At 48.3% G+C, this 27730-nt stretch overlaps 1 protein-coding gene across 4 annotated transcripts in view; it reads right to left on the reverse strand.

Moving 5' to 3' along the window:
• RPF2 (ribosome production factor 2 homolog) overlaps nt 1-27730 on the reverse strand; it is a 103243-nt gene that overhangs the window by 54808 nt on the left and 20705 nt on the right. For all 4 annotated transcript variants that reach the window (XM_029595258.1, XM_029595257.1, XM_029595259.1 and 1 more), the window contains exons 2-4: nt 22036-22168; nt 21241-21278; nt 8253-8292 (exon numbers count right to left, since the gene is read on the reverse strand). In XM_029595258.1, coding sequence (XP_029451118.1) covers nt 8253-8292; nt 21241-21278; nt 22036-22168 — 211 coding nt within the window. The remainder of the gene's footprint in view (nt 1-8252; nt 8293-21240; nt 21279-22035; nt 22169-27730) is intronic.

Here is a 27730-nt window from a genome sequence, read left to right on the forward strand (position 1 = left end):
GGAGGGCCCTGCCAAAAATTCTAATATTAGATTAAGATTCCACAAGGGAATCAGCCACCATAGGGGTGGCCAGAGATGCTTCACCCCTTTCAGAAAACGGGCCACATCAGGGTGAGCCAACAGGTGGGTTGCATTCACCAAGCCCCTGAAACAAGAGAGAGCCGCTACCTGGACCTTCAAGGAGTTAAGGTTCAGACCTTTAATTCAAGCTATCCTGCAAAAATTCCAGAATTAGTGGGATTTTGACCGCCCAAGGGGGGACACCTCGTTCCGCGCACCAGGCCTCAAATACTCTCCAGACCCACACATACGTTAGTGACGTAGAGAACTTCCCTCAAAGTTTGGGTAAGGTGGCGAGCGAGACTAGTTGGGGATATACAATATCATCACCTTTCCCACTTGTTCCATAACACTTCATTTCCTATTGGATTACCCAGAAATGCCTTTATTACATGGAAAGCTCTGGGATTGTTCCAGATGGGACACTTCTTATAACAAGGGAAAGTCATGCCCCTAGAAGCATTACTAACGTCACATAATCATACCCCCTAAATTTTTTGGAGTTTGCTCAAATTTCCCAATTCCTTCGCAGTCTGCAAAACTCACACCGCCTTACTAGGGGAAAAACTATGAGTCTTATTGCATGCAAGCTAATGGGGTAAAGGGATCAGTTTCAAAAATTTATAAACTGCTTCAAGGCCAGCCGATCAGTAAACCTGCCTTCATGTTGACCTGGGAATCGGAGCTTGATTTGCCCCTAGACTCTGATGACTGGGAAGAGATCTTTCTCAGGGCTCATAAGTGTTCCTTATCAGCCAATCTACAGGAACACTGTTTGAAGATACTATATCGATGGCACTATACCCCTGTCCATTTGCACAGGATGTATCCAGGCATATCTAACAGCTGTTGGAGGAATTGCGGCCATGTAGGCAATTATTTTCATATTTGGTGGCAGTGCCCGATAGTTGTACCATACTGGAGGAATATCGCAGACTGGGTTGCTCAACTAGTTGAGGTCAGGGGCATTAATGAGCCCCATATTGTTCTGTTAGGAAAACCATCGAAGGGCTGACAGTTCCCCAGCAACGATTGGAAACGACCTGACCTTCCCCCGACACAGACTATTATTAGACGCCTGCGTAATATACAGAATCTGGAACATATTACAGCCTTGCACTACAACCTACTGAAAGCATACCAGAATGTAGGGGGGCCGTTCACATCCTGGTGTATCACTTATGGTCACTGTTAGAGTTATACTTAATGTCAAGACCTTCCGCACTGTTAGATGATAGTTGCGCCCTGATAGTGAATGAGTTACAGAGTCAACTCACAATCCAAGCATCCTGGTACTGGTATCTTATGAAGTATAGAGCAGCGATTCTCAACCGGTGTGTCGCAACACACCAATGTGTCGCGGCTCCCGGTGTCCCACAGCCCCAGTTATACTTCCCTTTACCTTTTTCCTGCCCCTGCAGGCCAATGGAAGCCTCCTCCCTTCTTCCTGCCCCCACGGGCCAATTGGAAGCCTCCTCCCTTCTTCCCGCCCCCACGGGCCAATTGGAAGCCTCCTCTCTTCTTCCTGCCAGTGGGAGGAGGAAGCCTCTGATTGGCCTGTAGGGCAGGAAGAAGGGGGGCATCTCATAGCCAGGGGTTGGGGGTGGTTTGAGAGGGGCTGGGAGGAGTGGCAGTGTCCAGTGTTGAAATTAAATGCAGCGGCAAGCCACAAAGAAAAAAAAGAGGTCAGCCATGCCAGGATTTCCCACTTCCAAAGTGGCAGGGAATCGTGATAGACTAGGGATTCCCCAAAGCGGCAGTGAGTTGCAAGCACAAAGAGGCCGGTTGCTCCGGAGATTACCCCCACCAATGCAACAGTGAGTGCGGCAGAGCCGCAATTAAAGTATAAGTGGCACTCAGCCATGCTGATTACAGATGGGGCAATTGGAGCTCCCAGCAGCCGTAAAAGCAGGCAGATGGGGGGGCTGCGGGAGCTTAGGGATATACCGACAGCCAGAAGAAAGGCTTGAGTGCTGTGGCATATTTTTCTGAAATAAATGTTTGCTGCTTCAGTGCGGCTTAGAAGGCAGTGGCAGCACTGGGAAATCTGCCACTGCGAAATTAAAGGGGAAAACAGCCTTAGGGCTCAAAGCAAAGTGTGTGTGTGAGAAACAGAGACTGGGCAGGGAGATGACTGGGGTGTGTGTGAGAGACAGACTGGACAGGGAGGTGGCTGGGGTGTGTGTGAGAGACAGAGATAAGACTAGGCAGGGAGGTGATTGGTGTCTGTGTGTGAGACAGAGACTGGTCGTAGGGTTAATTGGAGTATGTGTGTGACTTGTGGGCCCTAAAGAAGAGGACTGTAAGGACAAAGCTTCAGCAGCCCTGCTGCTCCTGGTATGTGCTTTCAAGGGAAAGGAGTAGGAAAGTTGCTGGAGAGGGTAAGTAAAGGTGGCATTTTAAGTTTATTTTTCTTGATGGACTGCCATTTTAATTGAGTATTATGTGATATGTGCGATGTTTTGAAATATTTTATTGTTATTTGGAAATGTTTAATAATTTTTATGAGTTTTAATTGTTTTACATTATTCTGTTCATCAGCTGTTTTGAAACATTTATTAATATAGTTTTACAGTAATTTTATGTGGGGATCTATAGCAGCTTGGCTTGTTCTGCTTCCCTAATAGGAGGTATATTAGTGTTAAGGACTTTTCATAGATAGGGTTGTTATGTGTTCCATAATACAGGTGTAACTTTGTGCAGATTAGTTTCTGTGCATTATTGCAGATCCTGGGACTGTGTTAGGTGCTATATTTCTCTTTACATTTCTCAAGGTTCGCACTGCATGCAGAGTGGCTTTTGTTGGTTTTCCATTCCAATTTGTCTCCATATTTATAATGTGTGGTCTTTCTGTTCTTGGTGAAGGTCGGATGTGTGTGTGACCCAGGTGAGGTATTTTACTAGCACGTAGACTTTTGTATCAATCTTGTGTGTTGTGTTTTCTCAATAGAATATGCATTAGTGGTAAATTATTGCCTTTTCATAAGGAGGGCTATTGTGCCTGATAGTAAAGGGAGTTTGTTTTGCTTTTACTGAGATGTTATCAGAACCAGAATATCTTTTTTTTGCATGGTGAGTTCTATGGGTAATGCCCTAGTTCTGCTCTACACTCATTGCTGGGGGTTGAGGGGATTCCTGTGGATGCAGAGTGCATGTTTACATTTAGCCCCGTGACGGTCACATGTTCAGTGTGTCACACATGTGAGAACCATCTGTCAGGTGTGTTCCAGCCGAAAAAAGGTTGAGACCCACTGGGTTAGAGTAACTTCATTTTTCCTGTGTATTATGTTTTCTGTGTTATCATAATACCTTACATATTCAGAGTAATGCACTTGGTGGGGAGGGGAAACAATATGTATATGGTTATGTCTAAGGAAAGGTAAATAACTGATGTACCATGCTACGTATTGTAAATGAATAAGGAACTAATGGCAAATGTTTATTGTAATTGAGAGTTGTTGACTGGCAGCAAGCCTCAAACACTTTCCAAGCTCGGACATAGGACCTGGAGGTGGAAGGCTTCCTAGCCTTGAGAAGAGTGGAGATAACCGCCGCTGGATACCCTCTTCTCCTCAGCTGGTGCCGTTCCAAAATCCAGGCCGCTAGACAGAAGCAAACCACCAGGTCGAAAAATACTGGTCCCTACCGTGGGAGATTCGACAGATGCCCCAGGCGCAACGGGCCATCCACCGCTAGGTTGACTAAGTCTGCGAACCATGGCTGACGAGGCCACTCCGGAGCCACGAGGATCACAGGCCCCTGGTGACCCTCTATTCTTTGGAGCACTCTTCCCACCATGGACCAAGGCGGGAACACGGAATGTAGGATGTTCCTCGGCCATGGGAGGGCTAGGGCACAGAAGTCTTCTGCTCAGTGCTCCCTTCTGCGTCTGAAAAAGCATGGAGCCTTTGCGTTCCCATCAGATCCAGATGGGGAGTCCCCCATCATGTGACGAGTAGTGCCACTGCCTCCTGGGACAGTTCCCATTCTCTGGGATCTAAGCGCTGGCAACTTAAAAAAAGCCGCCTGAACATTGTCCACCCCTGCAATGTGAGATGCCGCCAGATGAGACAGGTGGAGTTCCGCCCACGGCATCAGCTTGTTCGTCTCCCGAGTCACATGGAGACTTCTTGTCCCTCCAACGATTGATGAACACAGTCGTGGCGTTGTCGGAGAGGAGCCGGACTGCTCGGCCTTGTGCTAGGGGCAGAAAACGCTGCAGCGCAAGATGGACCGCTCTTGTCTCTAGACGGTGGATTGACCAAGTTGCCTGTTCTGGTGCCCACTGACCTTGCTTCGAGTGCCGACCGCACACTGGCCCCAGCCGGTAAGGCTGGTGTCTGATGTAACGAGTACCCATTGTGGAACCTCGAGCTCTACTCCTCGAAGCAAATGATCCAGGTCGAGCCACCAGATGAGGCTGTCCTTGGGTAGGGGCAGTATTGGCAGAGGAGCCTGAAATTCCTGAGATACCAGCTTCCAACGGGAGAGTAATGCTCTTTGAAAGGGACGCATGTGGGCAAAGGCCCAAGGCACAACATCTGTCGTGGAGGCCATGGAACCTAGCAACTGGAGATATCCCAGGCTGTGGGAAGTCGGAGGTCCCAAAATGCTGAACCTGAGCAAGGAGCGATTGGGCCCACTCCAGACGAAGAGAGCCTGTGCCTACTTTGATGTTGAAATGAGCTCCCAGAAAGTCGAGGGACCAGGATCCGTTCCTTCCTCAGGGCCGCCGCCACCACAACCATCACCTTGGTAAAGGTGCGAGGAGCAGTTGCCAGGCCGAATGGCAGGGCCTGGAACTGTAAGTGCTGCCCCAAAATCTTGAAGCAAAGGAGGCGCTGATGCTCCTTCAGGATGGGGATATGAAGATAAGCCTCCGTCAAGTCCAAGGACGCCAGGAACTCTCTCCGGTGCACTGCAGCAATCCCTGAGCGCAGAGTTTCCATCCTGAAGTGTGGTATCTTGAGCCTCCTGTTGACCAACTTGAGATCCAGGATCGGCCAGAAGGAGCCTTCTTGCTTGGGGGCTACGAAGTAAACGGAATAATGGCCGAGTCCTTGTTCCGGTAGTGGCACCGGAAGAATGGCTCCCAGATCCAGGAGGCGGTCTAGTGTCCGACGTACTGCACCCTGTTTCCTTAGTCTGCACCTCTGAGAGGTTGAGCAAATTCTAAAGCGTAATCGCTCTATAGAATATCCAGGATGTCCTGGTCTGAGGTGATTGTGACACTCCTCGTAGAAGAGTGACAGGCGTCCTCCTATCCAGGGAATCGAAGAATGGGCCGGCAATGTTTCATTGTGAAGATGTAGTGCAGTCCTTTGGGCGAGGGTGTCTCGGGCTGATCTTCATCCCCGAAAGGAATGAGACCAGGACTGTGATCTAGACGAGGGAGGCCTGTGGGACACTGGCCGCACCTGGCGGAAGCGCCGTAGTCCTCTGAAACGGTTCTGCGCGGAACTATACGTTCTGGATCTCCGAGGACGATCTTCCGGTAACTTAAATACCTTATGCTCCCGGAGTGACTTAATAAATTGCTCCATCTCCTCTCCAAACAACAACTTACCCTTGAAGGGAAGGAATCCGAATTGAGACTAGGAGGAGAAATCCGCGGACCAGGTCCTGAGCCAGAGGAGGCGCCGAGCTGAGATTACGGAAACCATAGATCTGGCCAGCACCCGGAGAAGATCATACAGCACGTCCGCGCCATACGCTATGACGGCTTCTAGCCTTTCCACCTGTTGTGCCTCCCCTGGAGGCAGGTCCTGAGTCCCGAGTAGTTGTTGGACCCACCGGATTCATGCACGCTGCATCAGGGAGCTACAAACTGCAGCCCGAACTCCCAAGGCGGACACCTCAAACACTTTCTTCAAATACACCTCAAGTTTGCAGTCCTGCAAATCCCTGAGGGCTGCTCCTCCAGTCACAGGAATAGGTGTTCAAGCTGTGACTGCGGATACCAACGCATCCACCTTCGTACCTTAAGTAGTTCCAGGGACTCCTCGGGGAGTGGATACAGTCTGTCCATCACTCTGCCAACCCGCAGAGAGGCCTCTGGAGTCTCCCACCCCTTGGACAGCAATTGAAGGAGCATAGGATGAAAAGGAAACTCTTCGAAGGTGGCTTGAGCCCTGGTAGGACGGGATCCCCCTCTCTTCGGTGCAGTGCTGGTGGCAGGAGGCTCCTGGGGGGCCTCAATATCTAATCCGGCCAGGACATGTGTGATAAGCGGAACCATCTCATCGCTCTGGAAAAGGCATAGAAACCGAGGAACATCCCCTTCGACTTGCGCAGAGGGCGTCTGGTCATCTAGATCAGTGTCCACTGCAGGGTCTGTCGGGGGTGGAGGGTCAGGATCGGTTGGATGGGCAACCAGCTGAACCCTAGAGGATCCCGAAGGGGCCACTGAACGGCAGAGCCAGAATACTGGTGCTGTACCGGGCCGTGACTGTACTAATCCCCGAGGCCCCCCTGCCACTTCCGGGAGTTCCTCCAGACTGGCCACTTTAGGAGGAGGGGGAGCCAAAACCGCATCCTGGTGCTGGCTGAGCCTTGCCAAATAAGTCCCATGCAGCAGCAGCAGAATAAATTCTGTGGAAAAAGGCTCCAGGGGAGGGATCGCCAGAGGGTCCTCTGAGGGCAGCTCTGCGTCGGGGAGGTGCGCCGGAAAGAGAACCAGAGGAGAATGAGGTCCGTCCAGGTCTGAATCCCCGGGAGGCAGCGCTGGAGCAGCAAGTAGTGGATCCAAGATGGCCACCGTTCCCACGTTGGACGGGGATTGCCCTCTAGGGCTCAAGGTGCCCTCCCCGCCAGGGAGGCACCGAGCACACAGGCCTTCCCGGGAGAGCCGCGATCGGGCTCCCCCGAGGCGCTTCATCGCATCAGCCGCAGCATGGAGGCAAGAAAAAAGGGCTTGGAACCCAGACCTCCGAAAACCTTCGATAGCAGGAACAAAATCAAAGTTTTATTTGTAACTTTTTTCTTCCATGCACTTGTTTTACTTTTTAATGTATACTCTTATGTTATTAGTTATTTACGTTACAATGTATTTCTCACCCCTTGTTTTATGTAAACCGACATGATACGAACTCCGTGAATGCCGGTATAGAAAAATACAAATAAATAAACAAATAAATAAATAAAAAAATAAAAGTCCTGCGCTGCTTGACTAACTTAACGACCCATTCCGTTTTTGGGGTTTTTTTCAAGCTTAGGTGCTGCCCTGAGGAAACTACATTTCCGGGCAGCGGGTCGATATCGAGGGGGGAGAGGTTGAACCACCAACTTCAACCCCTAAAGGCAGCAAATGACAGCCCTGTAAAAGGAAAGTTAAACTTACCCCCAAAACGATACAGCAATAAATAAAAAAGATGACAGGTCTGCCACTGAATGAAAGCTCTGCCTGCAAGCCTGCAGCAGGACAGCCCATAGAAAGCAGAGCAAAGCTACAATGAAAAGCCTTTGCCTTTTTTTTTTTTTTTTTTTTTTAAATAACACTTTTTACTTGGATGGACCTTAACAAGAAAACAGGAGAAACAAATCAAAGACTATTCTCACAGAAAGAAAATGGGAGAACTGAAGGTGCAACTAATCTGCTGGAGTCAGAGAAATATTGAAGGTTTACATAGAGCGCACCAGTCATAGGGACCGCCCTCTCAGTTTTGCTCTGACTCCATCTGCTGGAGAGGGGACATAACCCACAGTCTGGACTGATCCTGGTACGTACAGGGAACTCTGCGATTGTGCTGGGAGTTTTACATGGATGAGGGAGGTGTGGTTACCCAGGATTTTGTTGCAGCCGGAGGCTCAGCGGCTACAGTTAAAGTGTTCTTTGGAGCTCCTTCTCCCAGACATTCATCTCAGAGCAAGGGCAGGAGCATGGGGACGAGCACCCTTCTCTGACATCAGAGGGCAGGTAGGAGCAAGGGGGTTCTCTCCCTCACCCAGCTGTCCTAGAGCCTTCTGGCTTGGGAAAAGAGATGGTTGGGAAACGCTGCTCTAAGAGAAGATATTCTAACCTAGATCGGAGAGTTTATACCACATACATTAACATGTCATAAAAGCACATCATGGAGGAATTAGGGTGTGTATTAATTCCCTCATTTACTGCAGTTGTATTTGATCACTTTGAATTCATTCCAATCATTTGACCCTTTTAACATGTTAAACTGGAAGATGTATTGCATCCTTACCAGCGACGTCTGATCCTCAAAAGGCCTGGTAATATTTTTCCTGCAAGGGGGAGAAAAGGAACATTTATATGTTTTGCAACACCTTTCATTTAAACTAAAATTCAAAAGCAGTTGCAAGCCTTACTTCAGAAACCTGCTTGGGAGTAGACTGACAACAGGTTTCTGGCATGGTGGCTTCATGAAAACAACAAACAAGTACAACCACTAAGCCCAGGGATGTTCTTGAAGCACATTTCTGGGGCAGTGGGAGGTCTGCTGGTGTCACAACAGCTAACATTCTGCACTTTGGGTCCCCGGGGCTTGTGAACACCTGGCTGAGGGAGAGGAAACAGGAGCAGTTCCTTGCCAAAGACAGACTCTGAGAAGAGTAGGCTCCTACCCTGCAGTGTACAAAATCACGAGCGCTCATGAGAAGCTCCTGCAAACACAGGAAATGCAGCACCATTTCCCAGGGATAAGCCATGGATTTCCCCAACCCCACTTTAATAATGGTTTATTAAATTTTTCTTCCAGGAACTTGTCCAAACATTTTAAACACAGCTACAGTAACAGTTTTTACCACATCCTCCAGCAATGAATTCCATTGTGGGGAACAATTTTCGTTGAGTTAGATCTGAAACTTGTTTTTGACTAATTTTTGACATCTGAATCCAAAAATGACCCCAGTTTTTCTCTATCGTGTCAACTTTTTAAGTTACAGGATACCCTCCCTTTGTCCCAAAAATCATACAAAATGTACATACAAAGGAAATAAAAGAAAAAATTACCTGAATATACTGTTAAGAGTTATTTATTCATACAAAGGCTATATATTGTTACTGTAAGTCAAAATGTGTACAAGTAGTAAAGTTCTGCTACCAAACATACATATCTCTCCCCCCTCCCCCCCCAGCCAGTGGTGGTAAGCTATGCCCTGCCTCCCCTAGCAGCTTAAAATACTGCAAATGCTTTTTGTGAAAACATCTCTCCCCCCCCCAGTGGCCCTAGGTAGGAATTACAACAATTCTGGCACTTACCGCAAAGTGCGAAAAAGTTATCCAGATAGGCTGTTTATTGCAAAATGTGCTATTACCATAAAACATGCCCCTTTTCCTATCGCATGCGATATTTAGTGCATTTTGATCCAGGCCAAAGATAGGCTGTAGAAAAAAAAAAAACTTGACGTGATAGAAGAAAACCAGCTGCAGTTTTGAAATCAGCATGACTATGTCTAACACAGCTGAAAAATCAAACAGGAATTATGTTAAAAATTGTTCCTCAGTGTTATGCAGAGTAAAAAAATATTTTCTATTTGTCTTAACTTCATTGCATGTCCCCTATTCTTTGTACTTTTTCAAAGAATAAACTGATTTGCATTTACCCATGTCAATCCACTCATTTTATAGATCTCTTATCTTCTCTCTCCTCAGCCGTCTTTTCCAAGCGAAAGAGTCCTAATCTCTTTCGCCTTTCTTCACAGGGGATTTGCTCCATCCCCTTTATCATTTTGGTCGCCCTTCTCTGTACCTTTTCTAATTCTGCTATATCTTTCTTGAGATGTGGTGACCAGAACTGCACCCAATACTCAAGGTGTGATCACACCATGGCTCGACAGAGGCATTATGATATTCTCTGTTTTATTCTCCATTCTTTTCCTAATAATCCCTAGCATGCTAGTTGCTATCTTGGCTGCTGCTGCACACCAAGCAGATTTCAACATATTTTCAACGATGTCACCTAGATCCTCTCTCTAAGTGATGATGCCTAATGTTGGATCCTTGCATTTTGTAGCTCTAATTTGGGTTTCTCTTCCCTAAGTGCATCACTTTGCACTTGTCAAAATTAAATGTCATCTGCCATTTGCATGCCAGTCTCCCAAGGTCATCGATGTTACCACTTTGACTTTCTGTGGAAATCCTTATTTGTGCTTTAGTTTCTCCACTTCATAATTAGTGCAGCATGCTTTTCCATGGAGGCAAATCCCAAATCTCTCATCTTGTGTAACATCCAAACTAGGACATTTATTTTATTTAACCAAATTTATATATACCATCTTTCTGAAAAGAAAGGTGGCAACTCACAGTGTTACACAGTGCTGTAAATGCATAATAAAATCAAAACAAAAGCATAATCTCCATAACTAGGAGGATTAAACCCACTCAATTTCAGATCCATCGAAATGACCTCAAAAGAAAATTATTACTTACCTGCTAATTTTCGTTCCTGTAGTACCATGGATCAGTCCAGACCGTGGGTTATGTCCCCATTCCAGCAGATGGAGTCAGCAAAAACCTCGAGGGGGCGTCACCATAAGTACTACTACCCCCTCTGCAGGAGTTCAGTATCGAGTATATCAAAGCCCGAGTAGACAAACAGAACCCCCGTATTGAATCAAGTTTATACAAACCGGCCAACAATAGCCGTCAACCATAGCAACAAAAAACTGGAGCATCCTAGCAACGTGTAGGAGGCTGCACAAACAGTAAGTCAACTTGTGAGGAGCTGTGAACACAGGAAACATTGAAAATGGTAAAGCTGTGAACACAGTGAACAGTGACAATGGTGAAGGACAGATACCAGTACAGTCCCGTCGCGGAAATCGGAGCAGGCTTAGCACCCAGATGTGGTGGGCGTCTGGACTGATCCATGGTACTACAGGAACGAAAATTAGCAGGTAAGTAATAATTTTCTTTTCCCTGTACGTACCTGGATCAGTCCAGACCGTGGGATGTACCCAAGCGTCCCTAAATCGGGTGGGGTCCTGCGAGGCCTGCTCGGAGAACCTGCTCACCAAAATGTCCCGAGACGGGAGAGGCGAGATGCAAACGATAGTGCCTCGCGAATGTGTGTAACGACTTCCAGGTAGCCGCTCTGCAGATCTCTTGAGAAGAGACCGAACGAACCTCCGCCCAGGAAGCCGCCTGAGAGCGTGTGGAATGCGCTACAATGCAGGGCGGGGGAGTCCGCCCCGCCCCAACGTAGGAAGCGGCAATCCCCGCTTTCAACCACCTAGCAATGGTAGTCTTGGAGGCCTGGGAACCCTTCTTAGGTCCGGACCAAAGGACAAACAGATGGTCAGACGTCCAGAACTCGTTTGTAGCCTCCAGATAGATGCGCAGCGTGCGTTGAACGTCCAAGAGTCGGAGAGACCTCGGCTCGGAGGAGAAGGACGGCAACTCCACCGTCTGGTTCATATGAAACGCAGAGACCACCTTCGGGAGGAAAGAAGGTACGGTGCGGATCGAAACTCCAGAATCGGAAAACCGAAGGTAGGGTTCCCTGCACGACAGAGCCTGCAGCTCCGAAATGCGACGAGCGGAATAGATGGCCACCAAAAATACCGTCTTGAGGGTAAGGTCCTTAAGTGTTGAACTGCGCAGTGGGTCGAACGGAGGCCCCGACAGGGCGCGAAGCACCAGGTTGAGACTCCAGGATGGACAAGGATCCCGAAGCGGAGGCCGCAGATGCTTGACACCCTTGAGGAAACGAGCAATGTCCGGATGTTGTAGGAGGGACCCCTCCGCCCGCAACAGCGACCCAAGGGCGGACACCTGAACCCTCAAAGAGTTATAGGCTAGCCCCTTGTCCACCCCGGCTTGTAAGAACTGGAGAATCTGAGAAATCGAAGCCGTAGTAGGACTCGTGTCCTGACTGGTACACCACACCTCGAACACCTTCCAGACTCGGACGTAGGCCACCGACGTGGACGACTTACGCGCCCGCAGCAACGTGGACACTACCGCCTCCGGGTACCCTCGGCGCCGGAGGCGGCGCCTCTCAAAAGCCAGGCCGCAAGACAGAAGAGTTCTGCCTGCTCGAAAAATACTGGACCCTGATGCAAGAGGAGGGGGAGGTGTCCCAGCCGGACCGGTCCGTCGACTATCAGCTGTAGCAGGTCCGCAAACCAAGGTCGTCGTGGCCATTCCGGGGCGACGAAAATCACCGTCCCCTGATGTCCTTCTATTCTGCGGATCATCCTGCCTACGAGAGGCCACGGGGGAAACGCGTAGAGCAGAAGATGGGTCGGCCATGGGAGCGCCAGCGCGTCCACCCCTTCCGCACCGCGTTCTCTTCGCCGACTGAAGAAGCGGGGGGCCTTGGCGTTGAGCGCGGATGCCATCAGATCTAGGTGGGGAGCCCCCCACCGATGGACGAGGAGCTGCATCGCCTCTTCGGACAGAGACCACTCTCCGGGGTCCAGCAGCTGACGACTGAGGAAGTCCGCCTGCACATTGTCCACTCCGGCTATGTGAGACGCCGCTAGCCAAACGAGATGGCGCTCTGCCCATTGCATGAGCAGCGCCGCCTCTAGAGCGACCTGCGGACTGCGCGTGCCCCCTTGGCGATTGATGTAGGCCACGGTGGTAGCGTTGTCCGAAAGTATCCTGACCTCCCGGTTCCGAAGAAGCGGGAGAAAATGTCGCAGAGCAAGCCTGACCGCTCTGGTCTCCAGACGATTGATGGACCATGTCGCCTCCACCGCGGACCACGTCCCTTGCGTGGCGCTGCGATCGCAGACCGCGCCCCAGCCCACCAGACTGGCATCGGTAGTGACCACCACCCAATCCGGTACGTCGAGGGACACCCCTCGAGCTAGGTTGGACGGCTCCAGCCACCAGCCCAGACTGTCCCTGGCCTTCTGAGGGAGCGGGAGGACCACCTGGTAGTCCTGCGAGAGTGGCTTCCAACGGGAGAGGAGCGCCCACTGTAAGGGCCGGAGGTGCGCAAATGCCCAAGGGACCATGTCGATTGTGGATCCCATCACCCCCAGAAGTTGCAGGTAGTCCCAGGAAGTGGGATCTGGCAACGCAGAGAATCACAGTATGTGATCCCGCAACGAGTGCGCCTTGTCCTGTCGCAGGAAGACCTTGCCCATCCGGGTATCGAAGGTCGCCCCCAAGAAATCCAAGCGCTGAGAGGGCACGAGGGAGCTTTTGGAAAAATTCACTACCCATCCCAGGGAATGCAGGAACTGTAGCACCCGGGACACCGCTGCTTGGCCGTGGGTGAAGGACTTCGCCCGTATGAGCCAATCGTCGAGATAGGGATGGACCAGAATACCCTCCTTCCGAAGGGCCGCAGCCACGACTACCATGATCTTGGTGAAGGTGCGCGGTGCCGTCGCCAGCCCAAACGGGAGAGCGACGAACTGGAAGTGCTGGTCCAGAATCTTGAACCGGAGAAGACGATGATGGTCCGAACGGATGGGGATATGTAAGTAAGCCTCCGTGAGGTCCAGGGAGGCGAGGAACTCCCCCGGATGTACCGCCGCAATCACCGACCGCAGCGTTTCCATGCGAAAGCGGACCACTCGGAGGGACTTGTTGACTTCCTTGAGGTCCAGGATGGGCCGAGACGATCCGTCCTTCTTTGGCACTACGAAGTAGATGGAATAGTGGCCCAAGCCCACCTCTCCGAAGGGCACGGGCGCAATAGCGCCTATCTCCTGAAGCCTGTCCAGCGTTGACTGCACCGCTCGTCTCTTGAGAGCCGAGCCACAAGGGGAGAAAATGAAACGACCCTTTGGTGGGCGGAAAAATTCCAATGCGTAGCCGTGCTTTACGGTGTCCAGGACCCACTGGTCTGAGGTAATCCGCGCCCACTCCTTGTAGAAAAACGTCAGCCGCCCCCCAATCCTGGGTACGGCGGAGTGGGCGAGCCTGGCATCATTGCGAGGACTTGGGTGAGGGATTACCTGCCCCTGGAGAGGTGCGGGCGGGCCTGCGTCCGCGAAAGGAACGCGACCAGGGCTGAGACCTGGGCGCGGTAGGCCGGGAACCCCCCGGCCTGTAGCTCCTGTACCGCCGCTGCGCCCTGGCCCTAGTCCGGGAAGAAGCAAACGCACGAGAAGGACGATATCTATCCTCCGGAAGGCGGTGAACCACGTTTTCCCCCAGGGACTTGATGAGCTGGTCCAGATCTTCTCCAAAGAGGAACTTACCCCTGAAAGGTAGGGAGCCCAGACTTGACTTGGAGGACGTATCCGCCGCCCAGTTGCGAAGCCAAAGCAGGCGTCTGGCCGCCACCACCGAAACCATGGACCTAGCCAGGACTCGGAACAGGTCATACAAGGCATCCGCCCCGTATGCCACCGCAGCTTCTAACCTATCCGCCTGGGCGGCCTCCGCAGCAGGCAGATCCTGGGAGGTGAGGAGTTGCTGTACCCACAGGAGGCTCGCCCGCTGGGCGAGGGAACTGCACATCGCTGCCCTCATACCCAATGCGGAGACCTCGAAGACTCTCTTCAGGAAAATCTCCAATTTGCGATCTTGCGTATCCCGCAAGGCCGCCCCTCCCGTCACCGGTATTGTCGTCCTCTTTGTGACCGCTGAAACTACGGAGTCAACTCTCGGTACCTTGATGAGATCCAGGAAATCCTGTGGTAGTGGATACAGCCTTTCCATGGCGCGGCCTACCTTTAGAGAAGCCTCAGGGGTATCCCATTCCCTCGTGAGAAGCTGCAGGAACGACTCGTGAATGGGAAATGCCCGGGCCCTTGGCCGCAGGGCAGTCAGGACCGGATCCCCCTTCTTCGAGGATGTGACAACCGCAGGCGCTACTGGAGCGGGCGGGTCTGGCGGCGGGTCCAGATCCAGTTCCTGAATAATTCGTGGGATGAGCTCCTCCAGTTCTTCCCTCTGGAAGAGCCGCAGCGTACGCGGATCGTCCCCTTCCGGCGTGGGGTCCCCTTGACCCAAGTCTGGGAAATCAGGATCAAGGGCCCCTGGGTCTGGCACCGCTCCCACCGGTCCTGGAACCGTCCGGACGCGGGAGGGAGGACGGGGGGCCCCCACTCCCGCCGAGACGGGGGGGGCCGGAGCCGCGGGCGAGGTCCGGCACAGCTTGGCAGGGGGGGGGTCCCACCGGTTCATCCAGTCCCTGCAGGTAAGCCGTGTGCATAAGGAGTATAAACTCCGGGGAAAACCCTGGTCTGGCCGGGGGGGCTCCGGCGGGCGGTGGCTCCGTGCTGTCTTGCCCCTGCGGGCCTTGCTCCGGTAGCAAGGTCGGGGGCGAAGCCGCTGCCGAATCCCTGTCATCCGGCGTCTCCTGAAATCCCTCCGGATGCTGAGTGCTCAAAATGGCCGCCGTTCCCGCCAGGAATGGGGGAGGGGCCGGCCGACGGCATCCAGGCAAAGGCACAAGAAACGAAAAATCAGCAGCGGGCTGTGAGGTGCCTTCCCCCCCGGGAAGGCACCGTGCACAGATGCCCTCCCGGGAGATGCGGGACCCCGGTTCGCCGCAGGCCGCGCAGCGCATCAGTCGTGGCATCAGTGTCGCGGAGAAAACCCTCGAAAAATAAAGTAAAAAAAAAAAAAAAAAAATCAAAAAATCGAGCCTCGGGGTTCCGCGAGCAAGCGCGCCGCCGCCGCGGGGGGGGCCCAATGGCCTGCACTGCCCGCCGGCGGAGAAGAAGACAAGTGCCGCGGGGGGGCCCTCCCGGCTGCACGGCCCGCCGAGAAAAAGCCTGCCTGCCTGCACCAGCAGCCCACGAGGAGCTGCAAAATGGCCGCTTTCAGGCTAGCCCGCGCGGAGAGGCCGGCACCACCAGCATCCGCGAGGCAGGAGCAGTTTGGGGAGCTGAAAGAAAAGAACACAAAAGCCGATACCAAACTACCACTTACCCCGTACGGTCCGTAGCACAGCAAAGGAAAGGACACACAGGACAAAGGGTAAGCCACGCCTCCCCAAAATTGAACCCTTTTAATTAATTTTTTTTTTTTTTTTTTTTTTTTAAACAAGAAAACTTGATTCAAAAGAAATAGGCAGAAGCCCAAGGGAAAGAAGCAGAGGTAAAAGTCAAAAACCTAGACCAAGTTGGGAGAAACCCAAGTACCCTACTCGCATCTGCTGGAGTCAGAAGATACTGAACTCCTGCAGAGGGGGTAGTAGTACTTATGGTGACGCCCCCTCGAGGTTTTTGCTGACTCCATCTGCTGGAATGGGGACATAACCCACGGTCTGGACTGATCCAGGTACGTACAGGGAACACACTTCCATCACAAAACATCTTCCAAACCTTTATCGCCTAATAAGCAACTCTACGTCACTTTATGCAGTGCATGTGAAAAGAACCAAGTGTCAGGGGCATGTCCAAAGCGCATTAAAGAATCTGCCAACCTGATTCCCCAAGGCAAAGAATTTCACAAGCGAAGAATAGCCAAGGAGGAAACTATTACTTAGCTTTCTTATAGATGGGAGCTCCAACAGATTCTTTTATTTTTGTAATCAAAATTAATTGGACAAATATTTCACAAAAACATATTCTGAGTTCTGACAAACAGTTCTTTCCATTCCTAACCTTCCTCCACCTTCTCACTCGCTTTCCCTGCTTTCAGAAGAAAACATTGTTATAAAAGTGATCAACTAGTCTCGACATATGTACCTTCAATTCATACCGCCACAACACCAAGGAAATATTAACATCTAAAAACTTTAAAAATGTGCCCCAAACTTTTCAACTTGCAGATTTCTCCTGAAAGTTGGTTATCATCTCTTCATTAGATGCCAAGAGAGCTTCTGTTCCTAAAATCATTATGGAATAATGCTTCCAATTTCTCAGGATGGCTCATAATGCCAAAAACATGATTTGGCTTCACTGATTATAGTGTCCAACACCCAGGGAAATTTCCAGAATCAACACCCAAGAAAACCCAACAGGGTGCACTAAACACAGACTCCACCCAAAAAACAAAACCCTTTGCCAAAAGTTTTGTACAAGCGAGCAATACCAACTCATATGGAAAAGGGACCCTAATGTCTGGTTGATCTGGATTCCATTAAATTCTGTGTAAAAATTTGTAGAAAATTACTTTGGTATCTGAATCTCTAAGTAATTTTTTTTCCACATAATGCATACTTTTCTAAGTTTCATCTGATAAGGAAACTCCTAATTCTTGTTCCCATTTTCCTTTCTAAATATTAATCAGTACAGTATCTCTAATGGCATTAATCCAAGACATCTTCTCACAGGATGTAAAATCTATCCCATTTAGTTTTCTTCCAGATCTCCCCAAATAGGTCTTTTTGCCTCAACAGTCCCCAAAGTTATAAGAACATAAGGCTTGCCATACTGGGTCAGACCAAGGGTCCATCAAGCCCAGCATCCTGTTTCCAGCAGTGGCCAATCCAGGCTACAAGTACCAGGCAAGCACCCAAACACTAAGTAGATCCCATGCTACTATTCCTTAGTGATTAATAATAGCTTATGGACTTCTCCTTTAATCAATAAGGAATAGCAGCTTCCAAAAAATATTTTATGTAGGCCAGACTCTGTTTGCAACTGCAAAACTGAACTCAGGATCTTTTGTTGAAAAAGCTGATAGATTAGACAGATTCCTCAAGCTGGGTTTTCCCATATCGGTGCTGCTAGTGAGAATGCATGATAGATTTTTGCTACTCTGTGGACTTCCCTCCACATCTTTTTAGTGGCCCACAGTACTGGATTTTTAGTTTTGTTTACGCCATCTGCCTAACTTTCTCCAGCAGCTTATTCTCCAGATCTACCCATTGGAGGCTCTCTCCTTTGCACAATGTAAAAGATGAAAAGCCAGTAGTATTACCTGGGGCACAGTAGATCCTGTAGGAGCAAGGCCCAAAGACCTTTTGTATGCTGACAAGATGGAATCATTTCACAAAGCAGCATGGGATACTTTAGTTTTCTCTGAACAGAGAACAAGGAAAGTTTCTGCCACATACGAAGCTGATTTGGCACCAACCGATCTCAGTTTTTTGGCTTTCAAAAACTGGCCTATCAAAACCCAGAGACTTATGAAGATGTCTCTTACAGCCTTGGGATGAAGGTCCAGCTGCCCGGGAACTGACCCAACAGTGAGAGAAAAACCACATGAAATGGACAAATGCTCTGCTGATCTTGCAGCCGATTAATTTGCATTAATAGTCTGAGAAATGCAAATTAAGGCTTTTAAAAGAGGTGAGAACAAAGGACCCAGGATCCATATGCAAATGAACCCACTGACATGAGCGAACATCACAGGAATTGTAGTCTCTCTCCGTTTCCCTCACAAGTCAGAGACAGACTCAGTTCAGGCCAGCTACTAAAAAAATTCCTCAATGCTGCCAGCGAGACATTGAAAGCAATAGAAGAAGAAAGCCACAAACTACTGCACTTCCAAGGTTTGGTGCTCTTTATTCTATCAACTGAGTCAGTTGGAATGCTTTAACTTTTGACAAAGTACAAGTGAAGTTAACCTGACGCCCGTGCCTTATATTTTAAAATCCTAAAGTATATTTTCTTATGTCAAACAAAAACTTTAAAAACCATGTTTACTGTAATAAGTTTGTGATAAAAGCCTTTAATAAAAACCTATCATCATCTAAGACAAATGGAAAGAGTTTCATTATCTGAGGCACTCAGATAATTCATAAACTTGGTTTAAAAATTGTAAATGCCCTATAGTCCAGGCCTCCTCCCTCCCAGAAAGCCCACAAAACCATTTTTCTAAGTCAAGAGTGCTTCTTACCCCACAGAAATTTAGAATATAGACAATTTAATTAAATAATTTTTGAGAGATGCACCAAAGAAAAGTTTAGGGTCACACACAATTTAGCTGTGCTTCTGAAATCGCTTGAAATTATATTAATCCAGTCTAACAGTGAGATGGGCAAGTCCAACCATTTTTTCAGGCTGTATTTAATTTTTTCGATCACTAGAATCACATTGGCCTCAATCACATTATTTAACTTTGGTGTACAGAAAATCCCCAAATATTTTAATTTACTTAATATTTTTACCAGATTCTTTTCTTGAGACCAGCAAAGTAAAGATGAACGCCTTACCTGATCTTCGGCGCTGCCCGGCTGCGACCCGGGCGGTCTCCGACTGCGGGGGGAGAGGGTAATTACCGTCACCGCCGCGCTCGAGGAAGTGCACCCGCTGCCTCTAGGCCGCGCCCGAACTCGTGTCGCTCGGGGGCCAAGTCCTCACCGCGAACGGATCGGGACCGAGGCTGCCTCTATGCCGCGCCCGAGCCCTTCTCACTCGGGGGCTAGGTCCCTGCCGCGATTTGGCCACCGGACCAAGGCTCGTACCTCCGAGGGACCACGGAAATCACCTTGGGAAACTCAACTGGAGGAGGGACCCGATGGTATCACCGCAGGAGTGCGGGGCTCGTCTTCAGGTAGGACTTCTATGAATTTAGTCGTTAGAATTTGGAAAAACGTTCAGCGAGCGTGAAGTAGCTCCAAACTGCTTTGGAGACGGAAATTACTGAGCGCCTGCACGGGTATACGTACCATGTGCTGACGTCAGATCCGTCTCCAACTGCTAGCACGAGCACACTATACCCATTTGTAATGAGTCCATCTGCTACACGCTAGGAAAATTTAGCTTTTCAGAAGTCTTAGTGGGGAACTAGAGTTCAGCCACTCATCTGCTGGAGTCAGAAGAATACTGAAGGATGACAGAGGGTGCACTAGCTTATATGGGAGCACCCTTCGAAGTTTTCTCTGACTCCATCTACTGGAAGGGGGACATAACCCACTGTCTGAACTGATTCGGGTACGTACAGGGAAGGTAAATTTTTTCTCTTCTTTGTTCTAATTGTTACACTATTCTAGTGTGTGGTATAGTGTCCGCATCTGCTGGGAGACGGAGAAATACTGAAGAGCTAAGCTTCCTGCATGGGTATATGTAGAGTGACGTCAGCTTTGAAATCTGACTCAGTCTCCCATCTGCTAGCAGAAGAGCACAATACCCTTTGGTCCTGAGTCCATCTGGCTACATGCTAGGAAATAAAGTTTTACAATAGGTGGTAACAGATTCAGAAATCTTAACTTCCAGCAAGTATCTTCTGAACATCTTCATTTCCTGACACCATAGGTACATGAGGAAAATTAATGAAAAGCAAATTCCTATGCCATAAAGTGTTCAAGGTTTTCCACCTTATTAGATTGGAAAATGTTATCTTTAATAAAATTTTCTTGAAGAGATTACTTTAAGTCACACTAGTTTGCAACTGATAAATTTGCAAAGACTTGCATTTTCCAAAGATGAAATTTGAATTTCTCAGGTATTAATATTTTCCAGCAGAGGAATAACTTGGGAAATAATAGCGCTCCCCAATCCCTCTATAGCCTCCCAGATAGACTCCTGGGAAAATTCAGGTCTCACCATTTTGAAGCTCCTATGCAATGCCTGAAGAAAAGCATAAGCAAAGGTAAAGGTACTTGCCCAACCGAAGAAACTGTACCAGAAACACCTCCAAAATCCTGTCCTTGTCAGCGATACACCCCAGTCCACATAGATGTCTAATCCCGTACTCTTATCAGTCATCACAACAAGAGCCTTCCTCAGCAGTCCCTGCACAGAAGTTACTAACTCTTGCTGCAGAACCTTGAATAATCTGCTGCAAGAAACAGCGTGCTCTGTATGGAGGCTTCCTCCTCTGCCTCACTCAGCGCCAATGAGACGACCTCTTACTCTGCCTCACACCATGGGCGCTGGGTCTCTGCCTAACTCAGCACCTCTCACTGAGAGCCATGGGGGCCTAATTCCTCTATCTCACCCAATAACTCTCGCCAAGGGCCCCCGGGGGGAGGGGCTTGCCTCCTCTTCCTTGTACAGCAGCTTTGAGGGTCACAGGTTTTTCCTCTCTCTGAAAGGACATACGTAACCAAGGGTTACTGCATGCAGAAAAAGAGAAAGGCTAACGGTAGAGGCTCGTTTGCAAGCTGCAAAATAATCAAAGCGCAATGAATCTGTAAAGATTTACAAAATGAAAACGCTGCTCTCTCTGCTGGAGAGCAAACAAAACCAAGGCAGTGGAGCTGGCTGTAGCTATATCATATGAGTAGGATCTCTGCTGAAAGGGAGGATAACAGTCTGGGACTGTCAGCAAAAATATGCTTGGTAAAATACTTTGCACTGTGGAGCACAGAGAAACACTAACTTTGCATTTTGTCAGGGACTGCTAAGGGGGCCGGCACCTGGCACAGTATATTAAACGATGGATTCCATCACAAAATGCATGAAATCTTGCACACTACTTACTTCTTATACAGGACAGCATATGGCTTTTTCAGGGCATACTGCAAAACAAAGTGCAAAGGTAAAATGAAACAAATGAGCAATGTGTGCAAGCTACAAACCTAGCTACTATCCTTAACGGAAGGCTTGGGGGTGGCCTGCACGGAGTGGCAGCTGCTACTACCCTAAAACTAAACTAAAAAAATAAAGAACAAAAACTTGCTGGGCAGACTGCATGGACCATTTTGGTCTTTATCTGCTGTCACTCACTGTATTATTAAGTTATCTCTTTATAAGACCTAGGAGAGATGGAGGGTGGGGGTGCGACTGGGTGTTTGATTAAATATTGGAGCGTATATTGCTCATTGCCCAGGAAAGAAGAGAACCAAAAAAAAAGGAGAACCAAAACAGACTTGGAAAAGGAAGCACTCAAGCTTCTATGGCTGGCAGGAAGGGTACATCAGACTGGATGGACCATTTGTTCTTTATCTGTCAACATCCGCACCTCATTTATAATTAATCAAGGTTCACCGGCATCATCGATGGAGGCAGACTGCTCACTCTTAGAACTCTTTTAGAAATAAGGATGCCACTGTCAGAGTTTAACTGACAGCGTAAGAAGGCGCTGTTACCCTGTCCTCTGCAGTAGGATCTCTCTTCTATAAGACAGCAAGCAGGTCAGATGGGCGATGCAAACAGTCCACAGAGTTAGCAGGGGTGAGGAAGTGCTTCTCAGCAGAAGCAGGTGTTAGCGTGCATGCACCCTCGATCCCCCCATGTCTGCATCACCCGCTCAGAAGCAAATCTGACAGTGCTTACGATATCTTTCAGTGCCTGTGTCACCGTAGCGTTGGCGTTGCCGCCTTTCAGGAGCATGGCATTCTTAACGTTTTCTATCAGTTTCGGTTCCCTACTGTCCTGGAACCTCTTGGACCTTTTAGTTTTGGGCTTCCTGTAAAGAGAGACAACCAGCGTTATAACACGGTGTGTCAGTGGCATCGCACGATTAGCTGAGCTGCTCTAAATTGGCCAAGTAAAAGCAAGACTTGACAGTACATGACAAAGCCAAGAAACAGGACAGACACTGCCAGGAAAGGATTTAATACGACAGCATTTCACAAGCGCTCGAAGCCTGCAGCATGCACATCACGCCTTCCTGTGTCTGGCACTGGGTGCAGGGACATGATAGACAGGGATAGAAACTTCTATGCACCAGGGCCACCCAGCTTCCTAAACAGAGCAACTTGGTAACCGGCCTAAAGAAAGGAGCCACCATTAGTGACTAGGGACCACTCTCTGCCTCTACAGAGGGAGATAGGGAAAAAATTCAGAAAGTATTTTAGACAAAAAGCAAAACTCCTGAAATAGCAAACAAAAAAAACACAAAAATAGTTAACCAAAAGACCAAACATGAAAAAAGAAAAATCACAAAAATACATGAAACAAAGTGAGAAAGTGCAAACACAAAATAAAAAAAAAAACCTAAATAAAAAATGGAAGCTTGCATCTCCTCAAAAGAAAAAGAGCAAAATAGGAAACAAGGAAAGCTATATTGCTCTAGGGCCTAAAATGTTGACTAATGCCAAGTTTTCTAAATATCAGTAACAGAAAGAAAGCAGACTTCGGAACTTCACATTGTACCAGTAATAACCACAGGCAAGGATATGGTATTTGAGTCCCACACTGAAAGGTGCAGCTGCAAAGGTTAAAAGTGTTCAACAGGCATGGACATTGTTTAAAAATACAATCCTAGAGGAGGAAGTGACGTCACCGACAGAGATGGCTGCCTGAGGCTCGAGCTCCACTCCCCACTCTAGCGATATCGGTGACCATCCGCTTCAAAATCGCAGTTTTCGCGGCGAAATTCTTAATTTTCATACCAGAAATACAGGGTGGAGCCCCGATGGCGCACAAGGAAAAAACCCCGGACTTGCAGCCATTCGCGTTCACGGCAGCAGCCGAGCTCCTGCAAGGTAAAATGGCCGACCCTGCGGCTGGGGAGGAAAACATGGATCCCCCGCTTACCTCGGAGTGGGAAGGAACATCACGGATAGAGGGTGAGCATGCTGTGACCCAGGAAGATTTTCAACGGTGGTTCGGGGAAATGAAAGAAGGGCTGGGCCACCTGAAGAGCGAGATACAGCAAATTGCTGCTGACTTCCGCCGAGATTTTGCAGGCTTGGGGGACAGAATAGACACGCTGGAAACACAGAATGAAGAACAGAGCACTACGATAACATCTATACAAAAAGAAATGGGAACCCTGCGACAAGGTATGAAGGACCAGGCGTGTTGGATGGAAGACCTGGAGAATCGCTCCAGGAGGGGCAACCTTCGCTTTAGGGGGATACCGGAGGAAGATAAGTATCAGGACTGTCAAAAAGTTATTCAAGACATTTGTGCTCAAATTTGGCAAGCCTCACAATCTGATGAAACCCTTCCTGAGATACAGCTAGATAGAGCACATAGAGCTCTTACCAAGCCCAGGGGTAACTTTCCCAGAGGTATCGTGGTTTGTTTCCACAGTTACACATTCAAAGAAAACATTCTTCAGAAAGCAAGGAACCTGGAGGACTTTCAATGGCATGGTGTGAAAATTGAGATTTTTCAGGACTTGTCACCTATCACAATTAAAAAAAGATGGGAATTCCGAGAGGTTCTCCAGCTACTGCGAGTAGGAAATTTTAGATATAAATGGCTGTTCCCTTTCGGCCTCCAATTCACAATCCAGGGAGTCGCATCCAGGGTATCAACAGTGGAGGAAGTGGCAAGAATTCTACGGGCGGCAGGCCTTATGAAACCAAGTCAGGCCACTGATTCGCCAGAGGAGATGCGGTCCTCAGCGACAACTACACAGTGTTGGCAGAGAGTTCAATATGGAGGAAAAAGACTACGAAGGAATACAAGCGACCAACGAGAGGCCAAAGATACTGTGACTTGAGCTCATAAGATCAGCATGAAGGTTTTTTCACTGAGTCCTGAGTAATACGGAATGGTGCCACAGTTGTTGGCTCCACTAAGATGGTGCGCACCTTGTGTTTTTGCAAGTTCTTAAACTTTATATTGTTTATCAGCATACTGCGAAACGTTAGCTAATAGTTATGTTCATATGGTTAACTGGTTACGAATAGATCATCAGCGGGGGAGGGAGGGGGGGGGCTCTTGGGATGTAAGTCAATTTCTGAGTGGCGATAGTCCTCCACATGAAGGAGATGGTGATTGATGGTACGGGGGGGGGGGGGGGGGGGGGGGGAGGGAGGCTTCAAGTGGCTGAGTGGGGCAGACCTGATATCTTTATTCCTGGTGAGGGGGACAGGAAGACTGGCAGATATTGAGTGTGATGGGACCTTAAGCTGGGGTTACGAATATACTAATAATGGGTGAAGTGCGAGTAATGTCCTGGAATGTAAAAGGACTCAATTCCTTCCATAAGAGGACACAACTATTGCAGGATGCGGTCAGGGAAAAGGTGCATATACTTTTATGCCAGGAGACTCACCTGAGAAAGAAGTATGAAAAACTTATGATCTCACAACATTATCCAGTACAGTTTTACGCAGCAGCTAGTGTGGGACACAAGTATGGGGGAGTGGGGATATTATTTTCTAAAGATCTGACAGTAGACACAGGAACTGTAGTAAGAGATGTAGAAGGCCGGTATATCTTGGTGAAATTTAAGTTAGGAAATAATATTTACACCGTAGTAAATATCTACGCACCAAATACGGGGCAGGGACCCTTTTTTGAAAAACTTTCGGCGACTTTAAAACAGTGGGTGGAAGGTTCATTAATAATAGGAGGGGATTTTAACCTGACCAGATACCCTTTTCTTGATTCCAATGGTGGGGGCGGCAGCCATTCACGCAGACACAGGAAAGGGTTAAAAACTAATGAGAGACTGGCACCTGCTTGATATATGGAGACTACACCATCCTACAGAAAGGAATTATTCTTATTACTCCTCCACACACAAATCTTACTCTCGAATAGACTACTTCCTTGTAGATAGGGATCTAGCAAATAAAGTATGTAACTCAGAGATCTGTCCCATTACCTGGTCAGATCATGCAGCTATTAAGCTCACTTTACATAAGCTGGGCATACAATCTGGTGACCGTTTCTGGCGCCTCAATGACAGCCTGTTGGCGGATACTGAATATGTTGCACAACTTAAAGGGGAAATGGAGACCTTTCTAGATGAAAATAATGATGGAGAGGTGTCCGCCAACACGTTTTGGGATTGTTTTAAGGCTGTAGTAAGGGGTAAACTAATTGCCAGAGCATCTTATCTACAGAAAAAGAGGAATAGCAGAAAAATTGAAATTTTACAATTATTAGGGAAATTAGAAATACGGCATAAGAGGCTGGGGGGGACGACGACTTAGCAAGGCAACTAGTCTCTTTGAGAGAAGACTCTTTCATTGGGAGAAATAGCCTTCCAAATGGACAGAGCTAAACAGGAGTTCTTCGAAGGGGGCAATAAAGCTGGGACGCTACTGGCACGTAGGTTAAAGGTGAGGGCTACTCAGAACCAAATTTTAAAAATTAAGTCTGAAACGGGCGAGTTACTTACTGACACTGAGGATATTCGTGAAAGATTTATCCAGTTCTACCAGAAACTATACTCACAGCAAAAGGAGATAAGGCAGCACGATATAGATGTATATTTAGATAGTGTCACCCTACCAAAGGTAGACGAGACACAACAAAGATACCTAAATAAACCTATTACGGCTGAGGAGGTGACCAAGGCTATAGCAGGTTTGAAATCTGGAAAATCTCTGGGTATTGATGGATAACACGCTAGTTTCTATAAATCTCTCCAAGAGGTGGTTACCCCACTCTTAACGGACGCTTTCAACAATTTATTGTTGAATGGGGAAATTGCTAAGGATGCCAATAAAGCAGGGATCACTATTTTGGCCACCCTCTGCGGCTCGTATAGGCCCATATCCTTAATTAATTTAGATCTAAAAATTTTGGCTAAAATCTTGGCTACCAGACTGGGACACGTGGCTCCATCAATAATACACCCAGATCAGACTGGCTTTGTCCCTGGAAGATTAGCGGGAGATAATGTGCGGAGGGTCACGGATTTAATTTGGTATGCTAGAGCTAAACAATACCCCATGGTGCTATTCACGGTTGACGCGGAAAAAGCGTTCGACCTGGTTCACTGGGATTATCTTTTTTCTGTACTACATAAGATGGGCGGAAATTTTCTCACTTGGATTCGGAAATTATACACTTCACCCAACGCTTGTATTAAAGTGAATGGGGGATACTCAAAGGTCTTCCCGATTGAAAGGGGAACCAAGCAGGGTTGCCCCCTGTCCCCACTCTTGTTTGCCCTATATTTGGAGCCATTGGCTGAATATATTCGAAACACAGGAGAGATCCAGGGGATTAGAGTAGGGGAACAGGACTTTAAACTTTCGCTGTTTGCGGATGATGTGCTTTTCACTGTGGTAAATCCTTCCAGCTCACTGCCGCACTTGGTAAGCGCATTAAATACATTCAGCGGGGTCTCTGGTTATAAATTGAATATGGATAAGTCCGAGATACTTAATATAACTCTAAATCTTACAGAGGTGCGAGAGATACAACGGTTCCCTTTTAACTGGTTAAAAAATCCTTAAAATACTTGGGAGTGAGAATAGGGGCGGAACAAGGGGACTTGTACTCCCTGAATTATGAACCCACATGGAACACAATTAAAGACGATCTGCAAAAATGGGAAAGACTGGAGTTATCCTGGTGGGGGAGGATATCCACAGTTAAGATGAATGTTTTACCCCGGCTTTTGTATTTATTTCAAACTTTGCTGATCCCCATTCCGGCCTCAGACTTGCGTCTATGGCAGAGACATCTATATCGTTTTCTGTGGAGGAGGCGGCCGTCTCGGGTTAGCGGCAAGGTTTTGCAATTACACAAGGATAGAGGTGGATTGGGAGTTCCTTGTTTACAGTATTATTATGCAGCAGCTCAGCTTCGATATATCATAGACTGGCATGTGGTGGGAAGCCATAAACGATGGGTGCCCCTCGAGGGAGCTCTTTTGGGAGACATGCCTCCAAAAGTGTTGGTTTGGCTTCCACCGATGGCGATAGCCCCGTCTATTATACATACTCTTTCTATTTGGGATGGGTGGCGAAAGAAGTTAGTGGGAGACAGAACGAAATTCTTTTAAACCCCCATCTTTCATAACAAGGCTTTTCCTCCTGGAGCTTCTAAGGTTATAGCTTCTAGGTGGAGATCCTTTGGATGTGAAACTCTGGAACAGATGTGGAGTAAGGGGAACAATTAAGGAATTTTCAGAGCTCTCTACCGACTTCCCTCTATCGAAAGCAGATCAATATTTTTACCTCCAACTTAGGCATTATATGTCACAACGCTCAGTTATGTCAGATTTGCGCAAAGGTAAATCGCTTTTTGAAGGTTATTGTGAAAATGCTGACAAACTTAAGAAGGCTTTATCTAGGCTATATATTCTACTCAATAAAGATCTAGAGGT

Source organism: Rhinatrema bivittatum, chromosome 3, assembly GCF_901001135.1.
Source record: "Rhinatrema bivittatum chromosome 3, aRhiBiv1.1, whole genome shotgun sequence".
NCBI lineage: Eukaryota > Metazoa > Chordata > Amphibia > Gymnophiona > Rhinatrematidae > Rhinatrema > Rhinatrema bivittatum.